Below are 16,777 nucleotides of genomic sequence, written 5' to 3'. Positions count from 1 at the left end.
TGTGGGTCATACGTGTGCTGTGAGAGCAGAAGCCTACTGAATTCAGCACCAGCCTTCTTCCATCTCATTTATTCCCTGAAGCACTCAAGACAGTGTCTTCTTATACATTATCAGTGATTGGTAAATAGTTACTGATTAACTACTTAACAGCCCCCTCTCTTGCTTTCATTATAGGCCTGGGTCTCAATTCTTGCTGTGTCCATGAGATACTTGTGCCCTGGATAACTAGGGCTACAACTTAGGGTGTTTGGTTGAATGTGAGAGAAGATTCCACAGAAGGTCATGAAAATGACTCAGTTGAGGAATGAAATACTGAGTTGCCTGGCATCAAAAGGCCTGGGGAGCTTCCTGTTTCTTTATACAAGAGAAGGGATGATGTCACAAGGAAGAGTAACTGAAAGTTGTCTTGCATTGTAGTTGAGTTTATTTAATTCCTGAAGAAAAGTGTGTACTATGACCAAAGCCAAAATCAGTCAAACTCAAAAAGTAAGTTTTACCACACCAATAAAATGCTTACGGTCTCTTCCATGCTTGCCTACGAGAATCCTAAGTACCACACGTCTTCTGTCACACCATCCGACAGTGATAAGCATTTTCTATGCTGCAATCTAGTTTTGTCTGGTGGTAATGAAGCAAGGCCCTGGACCCTGGAGTTAGATGTACCCAGGTTAGAACCCTCCCCAACCCCCGTATAGCTTAGTACTGTTGTGGCTGTGGGCAGAGAGTATCCATTCCCATATGCCTGTGCGTTGTGCCTCCACCAATATCTGCATCTGTGCCTACATGTACATGTTAATAAGCACAGCATATATATAATTTCCCTGCAGATAATTACATATATTTGACTATATTGTTAGTTTGTGTCAAAATTGTACTAATTTCCTATATTTAAGAAAATTACACTAATTAAAATCTGAATTAAACCATAATTAGCCTGGTGTATTAGTTTACTGAGGCAGCCATAAGGAAGAACCACAAAGTGGTGGCTTAACCAATGGAAATCTATTGTTTCTGAGTTGTGGAAGCTGGAAGTCCCAGATCAGGGTGAGCTTCTGAGGGCTGAGAGAAGAGGGTCTATTCCAGGCCTTTCTCCTTGGCTCGACCGTCATCGTCTACCAGTGTCTCCTCACATTGCCTTCCTTCCGTGCATGTCTCTGTGTCCACATTTCCCCATTTTTTAAGGACACCAGTCATTTTGGATTAGGGCCCACCCTAATAACCTCATTTTACCCTGATTATCTCTATAAATGATATCCTGTCTAAGCAAGATCCCCTTCTGAGGTTCTGTGGGTTGGGACTTCACCGTATGAATATTAGAGGGGAGCAAACAGTGCAACCAAAAACACTATGTTACGTGTTGTATTTGAGGATGAATATCAGTTTTACAAGCCATCACTGGCATGATGAAATACTGTAGCGTTATCACTATAGATGAGGCACTCACACTTTCAAAGTCAGGAAATTCTTCAGTTCTGCCATTTCTTTAAGGATCCTTATCCTTTGTTTCCCACTCTTAATTGGTCTCTGCATTTCTTTTATTTTTCCAGCTTTATCTTAAGTTTTATATGTTTTCGAAATTGTTTTCCAAGAATTATTCCAGGTTGTAGAGATGGATCATACATGCGACACTCTCTTAAAATAATAGTTTAAAATACTGGGTTACACTCAGCTGTGCTGTGAAGAGTTTACCGTTTAATGTCTCCTCCCATGGGACATGTTTGTTTCTTCCCTGTGCTCTTGATGAAGTAATATTTAGCTATACAGATCTAAATTTGATTTGGTTTTATTATTTGGAAATGTAAATCTTATCCAGAACTCACTGATAAAATTGGCAGGACTTTTAATTTGGCTTTAGTGAATATAGGAAAATGGTACTCTGTCAGAGTACTTCAATTTAGTTAATGTCTTTTTTGTAATTCCGGTTTGATCCACTAGGCAGTTCTAAAAACTTGAGCTGACAGAAAGCAAAGCATTGATATTTACTGTTTATGTCCACTACTTTCTTTAGTAGAGTCTAGTCCAATCCTTTCTTCTGTCATTTCTACTCTTAACAGTATTTTTTGAAATTTGTGTTAAGCATCTATCTTTCCTCTGCCTCTTTTCTGCAAATCTGGTTTATTGCCCCTGCCAGATGTTTTTCCCCTGGTCATGCCTGTTGTCAGTTCTGTCTTTTGATATGGTCCCTTGCAGCCTAAGCCCTTGCTAGCAGGATCGTTCTGTGGGCTAGATTGAACTATAAGATCTAGATTGATTACTGGCTTTCTTGGTTGTTAATGCATATTCGTTTAGCTAACCCATAAATCAAACTGCTAATATCTGTAGATTCAGATTTTTTTTATTGTCTTAATATCTAATATCTTTTATTGTCTTAATATCTTAATATCTACCCAGAAGATATTAAGCTCCTTAAAAATACTGGTGATTCCTTTAAAAAAAAGTCTAGCTTAAGAAAATCTGAAAGAATAAAAGTTTTTAAATAGAAAATTCATATTGCAGCCTTATTTTATGATAATGAAAACTTACAAGTGGCTGATGTACACAAAAACAAAGATAGAGCTGAGTAAATGATGATGGCTTGCATTGCAATATTATGTATCTATTTTTAAAAGTTTCTAAAAACTGTAACAATCCAGTGGAGAAGATTATTATGTAATTACAATGGGGGAAACATCAGAATACAGAATTACATAGAGCATGTCATCTCAACCACATGAAATTATACATAAACAGTGGAAGATGTGTCAAGATGTTAGCATTGCTTATGTTTGGGTGGGGTGGAACCATTCAAGGAAGCCTGGATAATGACAGATTTGGGTTTAAACCTCCCCTTCTCCTGTGAGTGCCTGTTACTTAAGAGACATAACCTCCTAAGCCTGATGATCCAGGCTAGATAGGACTTCTCTGACTGAATTGTTGAACGACTTATCAGAACGCAACACATGAAAATTCAGTTATTAACAGAAACCTTAACAATACATATATTTCACCCATTTTATCGCTCTCCTAACACAAGCACTATGTTCATTTTTCCATGTGTCTTCCTGTTTTAAACACACAGTAGGAGGCAGAGCCCCCTCTGTCAAGCCCCATAACCACAGTGTCCTGGTCACCTTACCTGGGTGAAGTCTGTCCTCCTTAGGATGGTGTGATGTTGAAGATTCAGTGCCTTGATGTACAGAAAGGGTTTAGAATCCATGCAGGCACATCATTGGCTTTAGATGTTTACTGCTGCTAATTAAGAAATGGAAAATGTTTTAGTTCCTACGTTGAGGAGAAGGAAAAGCCGCAGTAAAGATTTATGTACCCTGCAGACAGCTGGGCTTGATGACTTCTGTGTCTGAGATGGGGGCTACTGCAGGCGAGATTCAGTTTAACTGAGATGTGGCAATTTTCAGATATAAAATGGGGGTGATCTTGGAATGAGTGGCCACAGAAAATAGGGATACTCCGGAAAATCTCATCTAGTGTGCGAATGCTGGATTGGGACTGTGGTGGACTCTGAATCTCCAGAAATGTACGTTTCAATCAAGCTCCTTGCTTTATTTCAGTTCTGCACACAAGTGCCAGATTTTTAGGTCTGGGCTCTAACAGAAATGCCCTTCTGATTTATGGGCAATGGATTAACATAGATAAGCCTCGAGAACATGTTTTTAATATTCTTTTTTCTCTTTAGCATCCGCCCTTGCCAAAACCTTGCACTGTTGCCTCTTTCAGTGATGGATGGTGCTGTGGGTTTGCAGTCTTGAATTCATGGGTCAGAGGTCAGAGCTGAAAACCTTTGTAGTGAAAGGGATTTGGAGATAGGAAGTAGGAGATTTCTCTGTTTTTTAACCGAAAGCAAGCCTGATGGTGTGCCCTGTCGCTGCACAGCCCAAGCCCACGCTGCTTTGGCAGATAGTCTTGAGTCCAGTGGATGCTTTTTTAGCATTGAAAAACACAAGCATGAGAAAGGTGACCCGAGAAGGAACTTGAAGTTCTTTTCATTCATTCTTACGGGTTCAGTGTACAACACACTGAATATTTTCTTCCAGATCATCGTAGAACAGAGCTGTCTATTTTTTCCAAGTAAAATCCAGTCCATCTGTACCCATCCCCATGATGGGTGCCTTAGTGACCGAGCTTATGTTTATCAGCATCAGCAGTAGCCTGGAGAATCTGCTTTCTTGGGATTTTATAGGCTTGTCACCAGGGGTCAGAAAAAAACAAATAATGGGATAAGTTTATTCCCAGTTATCCAAACAAAGAGTAAATAATTCACAGTTCTTCTGGTCTTGACCTTCACTTTTCATTTTTCTTTCGTTATTCCTTGGACTTAACCTTTTATTTTTCTTTCCCGTGTATTTTTATAAATAGCCTCAACTCATTTGAGTTAGGGTGTAAGAGTTCAAAATCGGAATTCACTTTGGAACCTTCTTCCCGCTTTAACTTGGGAGAGAAAGCAAACGGCAGGACTGCAAGGTGGGCTCCAGAGGGACTAAGATGTGGGGATGATTTGTTCTGCTGTCTGAGCAGCCACGGAGTATCAGGGACATTGCCAGGAAGCTGGCACAGCCTTCTTAGTGGTCCGAGGGAAACAAAGGTATATTCCTCAGGAATGCTCTGTGCTCCCAGATGATCTGTGAAATGGGGATGCAAAAAAAAAAAAAAATATGTATATGTATATATATATATCTGTTACACTTTGTAAACTGTTTCGCACATCAAGTGAGAAAGAGGTCTGTGGAAGGGCCCTGGGACTGCCCAGTGCCAGCTATTCACTAGATGGAGCATCTCCTGTTGTTCCAGTGAGGACTTGAGCCCAGGAGGGCTGGCACTGGAGTGCGGGTTACAGGTGAGTGCTCCAGGAGCTTAAGAGAGGAGAGAGGTCCTGCACCAGGGGTGGTTGGAAAGACTAGTTCAGGAAAGCCAAGCTTGATGCTAGCCTTGTAGGGTGAGTAACCGGGCAGAACTGGATGGATGGTGCATTTCAGACAGAGGTACGCCACAAGGGCTAAAATAATGGAGGCAGTTTTGCAGGAGTTGGAAATACATTGTTTTGTTAAAATGGCAAGTTCTTAGGGCATAAATGGGAGAAGGCGAGTGGGGGATGGGAGGCCCTGACCCTGGGGCTGAGCGGTTTGAACCTGATTACCCATACCTTTCAAAATTTTGTGTGCATTAAAATCATCTCTCAGCACAGTGATGACACTACAAACACATAGGTGTCTGCTCCCCTTCCTTTGAGCAGGTTTTCTTCCCAGTTCTTCTGCCCTGTATCAGCTCTGCCAGAGCTCCGAACCGGTCTGCAGTAACCCCCTACCTTCTCAGAACTTCCTGCTAATCAGGCATCGTCTTTAATAAAGGGCAGCTCTCGATTTGTCTGGAAGTTCTGAAATGCAACATTGTAAGACGGTGGTAAGGGATAAATCTAAATATCCGCTTGTACAGCAAGGTTTATGACCAACGATCTACTTCATGGTGGAATTTCCTGTGCCCGTGCCAAGAGCTGAGTGGAGATGGGAGGGCGAGTTGGAGGGATCCTTGGTGGGCCTTAGTCGTACCACGTACATAGCACATTATTGTGGCAGCACGGGAAGGTATGGTTGTGGTTTTCTAGCAGTGTGACCTTGGGAAGGTCACTTAATCTCAAGATGACAGTTTCTTCATCTGAAAGTGGAAAACAGTGTCAAAGATCTTTTCCCATCATTCCGTACTCCTTGTTGTGGGCTTGTTCTGGGAGGTAGAACCACTGACATGGCCTCCACCCATGCATTCGATACAGCCTGAGCCCTTCTCTGCGGCAGGTACTTTATACAGTGAGCACTGCGCATGGTCCCTGCCTTCGGGGAACCTCCACGTGTTCCTGACTGATTCTAGCCTGGGTTCTTTTTCCAGATTCTCATTGGCCAGGCTGGAGAACTTCATCTCCTAAGCCATGAGGGTAAGCTTCTGGGGTTGTTGATGAGTAGAAATAGTAGGGCCTGCTGGGTGTTTGCTCTCCATTCATCCTTTAGTCATGCTGTTAGGGTGGATAATTCCTACTGACTAACTTAGAAAAAAATCTGTTTAAGTCTTTCCCTGCAGTCCATATTAATTCCACAAACATGGACTAAGCACCTACCGTGCGGCAGACGTCGTGCTAGGGCCTTGAGATTCAAAGGTGGCTGTGACGGTACAGTCCTTATTGTGGGAGGACAGTGAGGGAGGGAGACCTGTCACCGCAAATGTATTCCTGATACCGCCTTGTATGTGTGTCTTAGCGTGAGTGTCCTGGGGACAGGCGAGAACCCTCTGCGGTAGCCCAGTGGGTGAAGGGGCATGTGGGGGGTTTGCAAAGCAGCTCCGGGTGCCAACCTCTTGGCTGGGATTTTTATTGACATGCCCGACCTGCTGTTGAGTTCACACCTGTGTGCATGGTTAATCATTTCGTCTCTGTTCCTTTATCACCCGACCCTTTAACGATTATTATTTCTAGTTGAAGTATGCAGAGTCGAGCAATTGTCCTGGCTTTCCATGCCTCCGTGAAGGAGAACTAAAGAGAGATCCTTGTGTGAATGTTCTCCCTGCTTTTTTGGTCTCCCCGCTCTGGCTGCAAAGGGGGGAGCATGATCATTCTGGTCTTTTTCTATGTGGGCGGTTACCCTGTGAGGAAATCCCATCAGTCGTATTCATGTACTGTTTTCCCTGAGTTTAGGATTAGCTGGAGTTCTCCCTCCTGAGTTGGGAATGTGGGGGACTGGGGTGGGGGGGGTGAGCCTCTCTACTCAGACTCTGCCTTCTGGGCTCTCACTAGTTGGGAAGAGGGAGGTGTGAGGGGCCCAGTGGGGGAGGGGCGGATTCTTAAGGCAGGCCTGTGGCTCCCTGATAAAGCTGGCTGCAGGTGGGATGGAAATGGGACACTCTGCCTTCTCTCCTCCTCATCCCTCCCTGAATCAAAGGCAGCTGGCTCCCAGTGAACAGTTGAGTTGCCGCACCCTTCTAGATGGTGACACATAGACACCTGGATGTGCCTGGTGGGCTAAGTATCATATACTGAAAGTTCTGAATGTTTGAGCTGAGCCCCAAGGTACCTGAGTACAGACAGCCCAGGAAAGCCAGATGGAGGGCGAGACCCTGGCTTTTGCTTCCGAGGCACCTCTGGCGAGCTATGGCCCCATCATGGGATGGGTGTCTACTTATCAGCTGAGCTATTCCCTTTCTCCCTTGCAGAAGAGTGGGTCAAGGGTGGAGACAAGGGAAGCTCCTTCCTGGGCATTTCTTCCAGAGAGCAGAATTGTTCACTGGAGATTGAGGTGAATGACAGGCCCATGTTTTATATTGACCTTTGGTTATAAAATGCATGCTGTTATCAGGGCTATATTTTGCCTGCTGAGGGGAGAGCGGGTACAGCCCTCATTATTGGGTGCAGTGGTCTTCCAGTGGGTCAGAATGGAGCCAGTGGTTGGAGGAAGAGAGAGGAGAGGGATGGTGGGCAGTTCTTACTTCTTTCAAGATGCAGGCTCCCGCTGAAGCACGGTAGCCTGACCCTGTTGTCCTGTCAGCTGAGTAGGACACCTCTGCTTGTAGCGGAGTGTGCAGAGCCCCATGGCCCCTCTCCTAGGTTGCATCTGGGCAGGGTTCATTGACAGGCCCCAGCGCAGGAGTCTACTTTAATGCCAGCCCTGACCCATACCAGAGGGTGCACTTTTGCTCCCTGAGGCTCTTGGATTAAGGGAATCTGACCTACGTCCAGGAGGATAGCCTGAGTGCAGGACTTCCTTGTTCCACAGACACACTCGGCTTCATGGCCCATCCTTGGATAATTCTGCATCTACAAAAAGCCTGTTGAATGACTTGAATAAGGATGAACACAGGTGCTGTACAGTGAACAGGGTCACTAGGAGGGGAGTGCTATCTAGACAGGAATCTTGATCGTCTTTGCTCCCTAATGTCTGTGATAGTGTCTACTACATAATAGATGTAAAATAAACAATAAATTGAATTTTGCAGGTCAGATGGTAGCTAAATAGAATATGCTGCTTCCAGTGTTTCTCCACCCACTATGGCCAAGATGAGTAAAACAAACCCTTACCTGGCACTTTCTTTGTGTCTTTGACCTGTGTTAATAGATTTTTTTTTTTTTTAAGATTTTTTATTTATTTATTTGACAGAGAGAGAGAGACAGCGAGAGAGGGAACACAAGCAGGGGGAATGGGAGAAGGAGAAGCAGGCTTCCTGCGGAGCAGGGAGCCCAATGAGGAGCTCAATCCCAGGACCCTGGGATCATGACCTGAGCCGAAGGCAGACGCTTAACGACTGAGCCACCCAGCTGCCCCATGATTTCTATAGTAACCTTACAGGTTAAGCCTATTATTGTCTCCCATTTTGCGGAGGAAGAAACTGAGGCAGACTGCAGTTAAGCAGCCAGCTCGAAGTCATGAACTGGTATGGCAGGAGTGGAGTTGGAACACCTCACAACCGTCACTGGTCAGGGCAGAGATCCGAGGGGTGGTTGCGCATCTTGACCAATGGTGGACATTTCTTCGGTGAGGAGGAGCCCTTGGCTGAGCTGGGCCTGTTTGCTCCAGGATGGACTGGCCGGAGCTTGGGCAGCCTACACCGCTGCTGCCATCCTGAGCTGTTTCCAGCTCCCTAGGACCGAAAAGTGTTTACTTTAGAAGGAGAATGTCTGGGTTTCGCCACTGGTTCCATTGGCTCATCTGCCACAATGGATGGCACAGAAAGGTTTCTTGTTGGCCCCAGGTGACCTTCACCCATAAAATCAGGACAAAAATGGTCAGAAGGAGAAGAAATTATGGAAAGGAAAATAATCTATGTTTTATGAATTTTATACCTTGTCTTTTAGCAAGAAACCAAAACCACAACAAAAAAGGACTTAAGATCCAGCAAGATAGCATACATTCAGATCGGGGTAAAAGAAAAACAAGGATAGGATCATAAAAATAGAGACAGGGGTTAGACTATAAAGCAGTAAGTAGGCTTTGAGCCTTCTTGCAGCCAAACCAAAAAAGGAAACCTGTTCCTCTGTCCGAGGCTCCCTGCCTGAAGAGGCAGGGATTAGCCAGGGGGGTTAGGGTACAGGGAAGTGGAGGTGAGGCTCAGTTTGCAGGCTGCACCAGTGGCCTGAGAACATCTCACTGGAGAGGGAGCAGAGCATTAGTCTTTATCACAGTGCGTTGTCTAAGCTACATGATTTTCTCAGGGCTTTCGTGGATGTATAGTGAGACTTCTCATAAGAGCTGAAAACACATACCCATTTTTATTTGACGTATCTAGGTTCCTATATGCTTTGATCCTATGATCTTTTTGCCATAAACCAGGACCGTTAATTTCAGCACCTGTTTAGCAAGTATGTCACTGTGCTGTGTGTGGGGCTAGAAACAGCTCAGTGCCGTGTTCCCTGTGGAATAATGGTTAAATCACCATGTACTTTGGTTTCAGACCTCATTGAGATTTGCTTGTGTGGACGATCTTCTTGCATGATAAAAATTAAAATACTGTGTCTTTTACAGACATACGGACGTATAACCTTGTAGTTTATTAACATTATTATGTACTTAATTTGCATGTTTAAAACATTCCCACAAAGGAAATCATAGGTCTTGTTTGGTGCTTCATACTGGGAACACTGAGAGCCAGGAGTAAGAAGACGACACTGGAGCCTTTTTAGTCTTTGATCACTGAGCAGTGCTCTGAGAGGGACTTATTTTGGTGGTTTGGTTTTGCTGTATTACATGGGCCATGTTGTAACATTTGAGGTGGTAGAAAAGTTGAGAACACGAATCTCGCAGTGAATCGCCGGTGTCCCTCCTTATGTTGAATGTCTACTTTGAGCTAAGCATAGTTGTCTCTGTTCTGTGCCTTCCCCTGTGAGATGTTATGAGGAGGGGACAAGGGAATCCCGTGGGAATAGTTGGCCAAACATCCCTTTCATGGGAGCCAGTCGCCCCCTGCTCTCTGAAGAGCAGAAGGAGGAGAAAAAACAGGCCCAAAGGCCCAAGCCATTGGCAGGCCTGGGAATGAGCCTGGACCCCAGACTCCTTCCCAGGCCAGCGCCCTTCCCTTGAACGGTCTTGCCTACTCCTCTCCTCTCTCACAGGCCCAGAACGGAGATCATGCACGCTGAGGCTCCTGCCTCCGGGAAGGGCACTGAGCTGTCTTGGGACTGCCTCTGGGGCCGTCATCAGGTGGAAACCGTGTCTGTACAGACGCTGTGTAGATACGGACTTTGTAGCAACTACACGTTACACACTTCTGGGTAAAAAGCCTGAAGGGCATACGTCGGAGCCAGGGCCTGTTCCTCTGCCCCTGCCTCCTCAAGAGACAGACAAGTCTGTACTTGCTCTGCCGGCCCCTCCGCCTCCTCTCTCTCCTGAAACTGCTACTCTGGCTTCCCCCACTCTGATTGCTGCTTCTTACCTCGGCTACCGGGGCCCTCCCTGCCAGATTCAGTGGTACCTCCACCCTCATCTTCCTTGGGCTGTGATCAGCACGTAGCACAGGTCTCTCTCCCTCCTGCTCAGTGCACCTTCTTCTGGGCCCACCCTCTCTTGGTTCTCCTCCTTCACCTACCACTAGGCCTCCTTGCCAGTCCCTTCTTGTCCTGATTTTAGAACATTGTCCCAGGACTCTGTCCTCAGGTCTCTGCTCACTTCCCTAGATGATCTTTCTAGTCCCAAGGATTGAAAGATGATGAGCTCCCCCGAACATTATGTGTCCTGCTTTGTATTTGACCCTGTTCTACCTCCCTACTGAATATATCCTAAAGAAACTCAGAGAATTTTTTACCCCAAAACCTGTGCCTCTAGCAGCGTCCCCCCGCCCCCATCAGTCACTGGCTTCTTCATTTTTCTAGTTGTTTTGGATAGAGATTTTCCTTCACTGCTGTGTATATTCTGCTTCTCTTCTTCTGCTTCCTAAATCTCTGGGTTTCTCTCCTGTGTTTCTTGTTGATCCACAGGCCTAGGTTTTGTCTGGTCTTGCTTCTGTCTGCTCCCTGCTGATCCACTTGCCCCTTTCTCCCCCGCTATGTGTCTTCTGTTACCTTCTGAGCTCCAATGTTTACGGTCTTGCTCTGATATTCTGCTTTCAGCCCCATGTCATGGCTCTGTATTTCCCTTTGATGGAATCTGTCTAGGCTTGGCTAGAGGGACCATTAATTTGCTCTGCAGAAAGTCCAATTATTAGCCTGGGAAGGGCAGCCTTCGTGCAGGGACACTTAAAATCCTTCCTATTCCCAGGGAATGGAAGAGATTAACCATCCCATCCTCTCTGGTGCATTCCATAAATGGCACCTGTGACAGAGTTCCATGGTCTTTACCACTGACTGTTACTCCCAGTCATGCTCCTGAATCTCCGTGGTTCAGGAAAACTCACAATTGTCACCAGCCCCAGGGGGGTAGACTATTCCATGCAGTGATCTCTACATTACAGTAAATTTGTCAATTGATGTCTAGAGTTTAAGTTTTTCCCAAATGGGGGAGTTGGTCAGTTAAATATGCCTATAAAAACAGAGTTGGGTAGACCCTTTCATCTATCACCTTAAAAGTCCTTGATATTGTAGGTGGAAAATCCCTGGATATTTTGTACCCTTCTGCCATGTCAACAGTCCAGCCACTGCCTAGGCTGTAGTAAATTGATTCGATTTGGGGAAGATTCCCAGTGAACACTGCTGTTATTTATTGAGAACTGTATCTTGACATTTTTCAAGAAACATTTTCACAGGCAATTCATTCAGACTGTAAGTGGAGGTCAAAATGACTTTATAGTTGGACAGCCTAAATGTTTGCTCCATGCAGCTGTGTGTATACGCTGCCCATGGACTCCAGAACATCTGTTTAAAAATGTCCTCTGTATGCAGTCGACCCAGTCACCTGTTGTTAAGAAGCTGGCAATGAATCACGCACATGAAGAAGTGATGCCCCACAGGCACCCACTCCCTGGGCCTGGTCAGCCTGTGGCCCTCTCTGCCTCTTGATCACCTCATTGCTGCTTAGCGTTTGCATTCTTAAGTGGGAAGGGGGCATCAAGGCAGCTGGGGTTCAGGTTCACTACCTGTGGGCTCTCTAAGAAAAGATAAGAAAGGATGAGAACTTGAAATTCCTGTGGTTTATGTTATTGATACAGTGCCGGGATTCTAATAGCTCCTAATTCTGAAGTGCATTGTTCTGTTTGCCTGGATGACAGTCAGCTGGGTCTGTGTCAGGTGCAGGGAAGAGTCCTCTCTCTTGTGCCTGAGGAAGATGCATTTGATTGAGGCTGGCCTGGGTTGAGGGCTAAGTTTCTGGCCACAGAAGAGAGCAGGTCATCAAAATAAGCCATAAGCCACCAACTCAAAGGAAATGGACTAAATTTTTGGACTTAGGTTTTAAAAAGAAGTCATTTATGAAATAAAACCTAGCCTAAACCTGTGTACTTTCTAAAACTGGGCATTGGGCTCCCATTGATGACCCCTCAGGGTTTGGTTCTTTTATGAATTATATAGGGCTGTTACCATTGTGGCTTCTTGTGGGGAAACTGAAGCAGAGCGGCCAGAGGGCCTTGCTTGGATTTACACAGGATCCTCGTGTTGGAGTTGGGCCCAGATGCTGTCTTCTGGTACATGATGAGGTGGAACTCTTTGGCCCTGAGGAGCATCTGAGAGGGCATTCATGCTTCCTCCTGTCCCCAGGAGCTGTGGGGAGAGAGCTGGGGCACTGAGGCTGCTAACAGAAGCATCTTCAGGAGGTGGCTGTGGTGCCCAAGGCTGTCTGCCTGTCACACTGATGATCCCCTGTTAGAAACCCAAAGTAGGGAGCACCATTGAGAAGGAGTCTTGGTGAACTTCCATAGATCCTTCCTCCCTAGAGAGTCTACTTGCCACTCTGTGATAATGTTAACCCTGAGTCTAGATGCTCTTGTTTCATTTTAAAATTTTTAAAATCTTTTAATTTGTGTTTTTACCCAAAGCATTCACTTTAATTGCTATTTTATTCTTTCAATTATTTAAAGTTGATTTAAAGTCTAGCAGTTTTTTCAAGACGATTACGAATATCACCGTTTGTCTCTTTGTGTTTTCCAGACATTCTAAGTGAGGATCTTCAAATCATTTAGGAAAATGGTGGCCCTGTCCTTAAAGATTTGTGTCCGCCACTGCAATGTGGTGAAGACCATGCAGTTTGAACCATCTACAGCCGTGTACGATGCATGTCGAGTCATTCGGGAACGGGTACCGGAGGCACAAACTGGCCAAGGTAGGCCATTGGTTATTCACTGGCTTCTTGAAACGTGTTTGTATGTTCTTTGCTTAGTAGACAAAGAAACAGACGGTCTGAGTGGTACCCAAATGCACTAGTGTGTGTATGTTTCAAATGAAATGTCTTCTTATCCTGGACACTACTTACCTCCCTAGTGAGGCTTGTGCTGACAATGGCCACAGCTGCCACTGGATCATCATTGTGATGCCCATCGTCATGACCCTTCCATACCTCAGCATTGCTCTCTACAGTTTACAGGTCACTTTTTGATATGTCATCTCATTTGCCCTATAAAGTACAAATGAAGCTACTCCAACGGTTACACATTTGTATACCCTGAGCCCTGTTTTCCATATATGCAGCCTGAAGCAGGCTGGGAACTGCCATCAGGATGCAGGGCAAGCCTTATATTTCAGTTACTTTGAAGGGGCTTTATAAACTTGATCAAACCCTTAAGGGGGTGGGGAGCATCTATGAATCTATGTTTTGTTTCCTGTTTGTTTAAACCACTGACCACTATTAATCTGAGTTTAAACAAAAGCCATTCATAGAATTTTTATTTTCAATTGCCCTCTCTCTTCTCCCTACATTTTCTTCCTTTATTTAGTGTTTGATTGGCACTTGAGAAATTGGGATTACTCTCAAATTAATAAGCCTTTACTGTGAAAATGGGCTGAAACTTAACTTAAAAATGGGAAGTATGAGAATCTTAGAGATAGGCATTGATCTTCTCAAAAAGATGTCACAAAACTGCCAAACTTTTGGTCTAAAAGCATTATTTATATTATTTAAAACACTCTATTTTTATTTTTGGGTAATGTAGAATAACAAAGTTATCCCACATTCCTACCCTTGCTCTAAATTCTGGTTATCCAGTCATTTCTGGTGTCTTGTCTGCTACTGTTTTTCTCCCAGATTTAAAAAAATTTCTCTGGCTTAGATTGCTGTTTGGCTCTGGTGAAAATCAAAACCTTTCTAGATCTTGAAGTTGTTTTTCTAAGAAACAGGAGCTCAGACCCTCACCTGGGTTTCTGAGGTTACCTTGAATCACATTCAGGAAGACAGAAGTCTTTAATTGTATTTATTTATTTATAATCTTTAAAGACGTATTTATTTAAGTAATCTCTGCACCCAACATGGGGCTGGAACTCATGACTCTGAGATCAAGGGTTGCATGCTCTATTGACTAAGCCAGCCGGATGCCCCAAGATAGAAATCTTCAGACAGGAAATGATAACTGCTTTTCTCCTGCCACCATGCTCTTGTACTTCCTGATCAGACTAAGGGATTTCTATGGAGAACACAGAGTTTTATTTTCCAATTATATTCATAATTTAGTGGGGTGGGGGAGAGCGGCTTCATCTCCCTGGGCCCTCCTGCTTGCCTTTTGTAATGCTGTTTTGGGATGATGGAGGGATTATTCAAAGTGTAAAGGCTCCATTGGCCCCTCTTTGCCTAAGTGGCCTTGGGCTTAAGTGGTCACTTCCTTAGTTTCTCCATGGCCCCTCTTGTCCTTCTTCACGGCTTCTCTGCCAGGTTTTTATATAGCAAGTGATAGGGAACAAAGTCCAATTCAGAAATTAGAAATTTGGGCTGTTCTGTTTTTGGTGTTTCCCTAATGTGTAGACACAGCTGCTGCCCACTGGTTTTAAGAATCACGAACCTTCTCTGTGGGTGTTGACGTTGCAGCTCAGGCCTCATTTCACCTCTTCTGCTTTACCCCTTGGCTTGCTCATGTTGTCAAAACGAAACCTGTCTGATGCAGGAGAATGCCCACATCCGGCCAAGTCAGCAGACTCAGGGCTTGGAAGTCAGTGATGGCTTCAGCGGCACTCTGTCTTTTATCCTCTCTTCTCTTTATCTCCCAGCTTCTGATTATGGGCTGTTTCTCTCGGATGAAGACCCCAGGAAAGGAATTTGGCTGGAAGCAGGCAGAACACTGGATTACTACATGTTGCGAAATGGGGTATGTTGTAGATGTCATTTTTGGTTTGTTTTTGTTTTTGTTTTTGTTTTGTTTTGTCACCTTGTCTGTGGGCCTTCTCTAGAAGCCAACATCCTATTATGCCTTAGAGAAAAAGGGAGACCCAACAATCTGTTTTGCTCCAAGGGCATCTTATTCCTAGTTTTGACTTTGTAAGGGCTGTCCAGGTAGTAAGAGGAAATATCGGCAGTCCAAATTCTTGAAACTCCACAGAGTAATTAAAGCAGCTTGGGGTTAGTGTGTTCAGCTCTTTGCACATGCCATGGTTGCACTTGGTAGCTAGGGGATAAGATAGAGCGTCTTTCTGTAAGGATATAGGAAGTATCCTGGTGACTAATGATAAAAAGTAAGGGTAGATTAGAGGGGAAAACAAGAAGATCCTAAAGGTAGTCAGCGATTGAATATAAATCAGTTTTGTTTTTGTAAAGGAAAGTCCATATGAGATGCAAGCTTGATAACAATCAGCGACAACAAAAAATGATTGTGTTTGGAGTTAGAGGTAATGAATAAAAAAGTGTTAAATATTGTCTTCAGCTTAACCTTGAAGATACTGGGTTTTAGTATATGGAATGCACATACCCGATTGGTCAGTATTCCATAAAGTGAGAGTGAATTATGTGGTACCAATTAATTTTCCATTCATAATTCTGTTGTTAAATGTAGTTTAAAAAAAAAAAAGTCTATTTAAAAGTAACTTCCAAACCTACTACCCCTGTTTCATCTTGCCATTACTGCAAAAACCACTTTTGTGGCATACCACTACTATAAAGAGTTATGAGGGGTATTATATATTCCTTCGTGACATCTATATTAAAAATTGCTTGCAACCATAAGATAATTGGAGAAGCACACTACTGTCTTTTTCAATGGTAAGTAGGATTTTTCCTCTGCTAGTTCTCATCAAAGCAGATCATCCACAGACTTTCAGGAAGGCATAAGCTACTTTAAGTTTACAGAGGTTAGTTTTCAAGAATTGTAAGCTATAAACAGTACTTGTTCGGGGGTAATTTCACCATCAGATTTTAAGAAAGCTTGCTGGAAGCAGTTACTTAGCACTGGGGTTTCTGTTTTAGTGGCAAAAATCTCATGAAAACTTTGAAGGAGAAAATCAGAGTGTGCTAGGGAAAATTCATTTTTTTAAAGAAAAGTGTCCAAGTTGATTACCTGGTTTATCAAGTCGTATGAAAATTTTGTGGGGTTTTGCTGTAGGATATTTTGGAATATAAGAAGAAACAGAGACCTCAGAAAATCCGGATGCTGGATGGATCCGTGAAAACAGTGATGGTGGATGACTCCAAGACCGTTGGGGAACTCCTGGTTACTATTTGCAGCAGGATAGGTGAGCATTCCCATGCCGAGGTTCCAGTTTTTGTTTTGTTGTTAATTACGCACCTGTTGTTTCACCCCCATTTGGTGACTTGCCAATCCTGAATGTGTCCTAGCCACAGATTTCTGTCCAATCCTAAGACAGTGTTGCTATTCCCTAGATAATGCAACCCCGCTAACTGGTATTGTAAACACTTGAACGTCTCACCGAGTCGAAATTGAGAGATTTTCTCTTTCAAAAGCCAAAGGGATT

The 16,777-nt window shown here is 44.1% G+C and overlaps 1 protein-coding gene across 11 annotated transcripts in view; it reads left to right on the top strand.

Annotated features, from left to right (window-relative positions):
• Positions 1-16,777, top strand: part of TLN2 (talin 2) — a 420,448-nt gene that overhangs the window by 213,736 nt on the left and 189,935 nt on the right. For all 11 annotated transcript variants that reach the window (XM_078079262.1, XM_036081097.2, XM_078079259.1 and 8 more), the window contains 3 exons: positions 13,040-13,211; positions 15,083-15,180; positions 16,408-16,537. In XM_078079262.1, the coding sequence (XP_077935388.1) occupies positions 13,076-13,211; positions 15,083-15,180; positions 16,408-16,537 (364 nt within the window). In that variant the 5' untranslated portion in view covers positions 13,040-13,075. The remainder of the gene's footprint in view (positions 1-13,039; positions 13,212-15,082; positions 15,181-16,407; positions 16,538-16,777) is intronic.

The sequence above is a fragment of the Halichoerus grypus genome, chromosome 8, assembly GCF_964656455.1.
Source record: "Halichoerus grypus chromosome 8, mHalGry1.hap1.1, whole genome shotgun sequence".
NCBI lineage: Eukaryota > Metazoa > Chordata > Mammalia > Carnivora > Phocidae > Halichoerus > Halichoerus grypus.
Note: the sequence above shows the minus strand (reverse complement) of the source record. Positions and strands in the feature narration are given on the sequence as shown.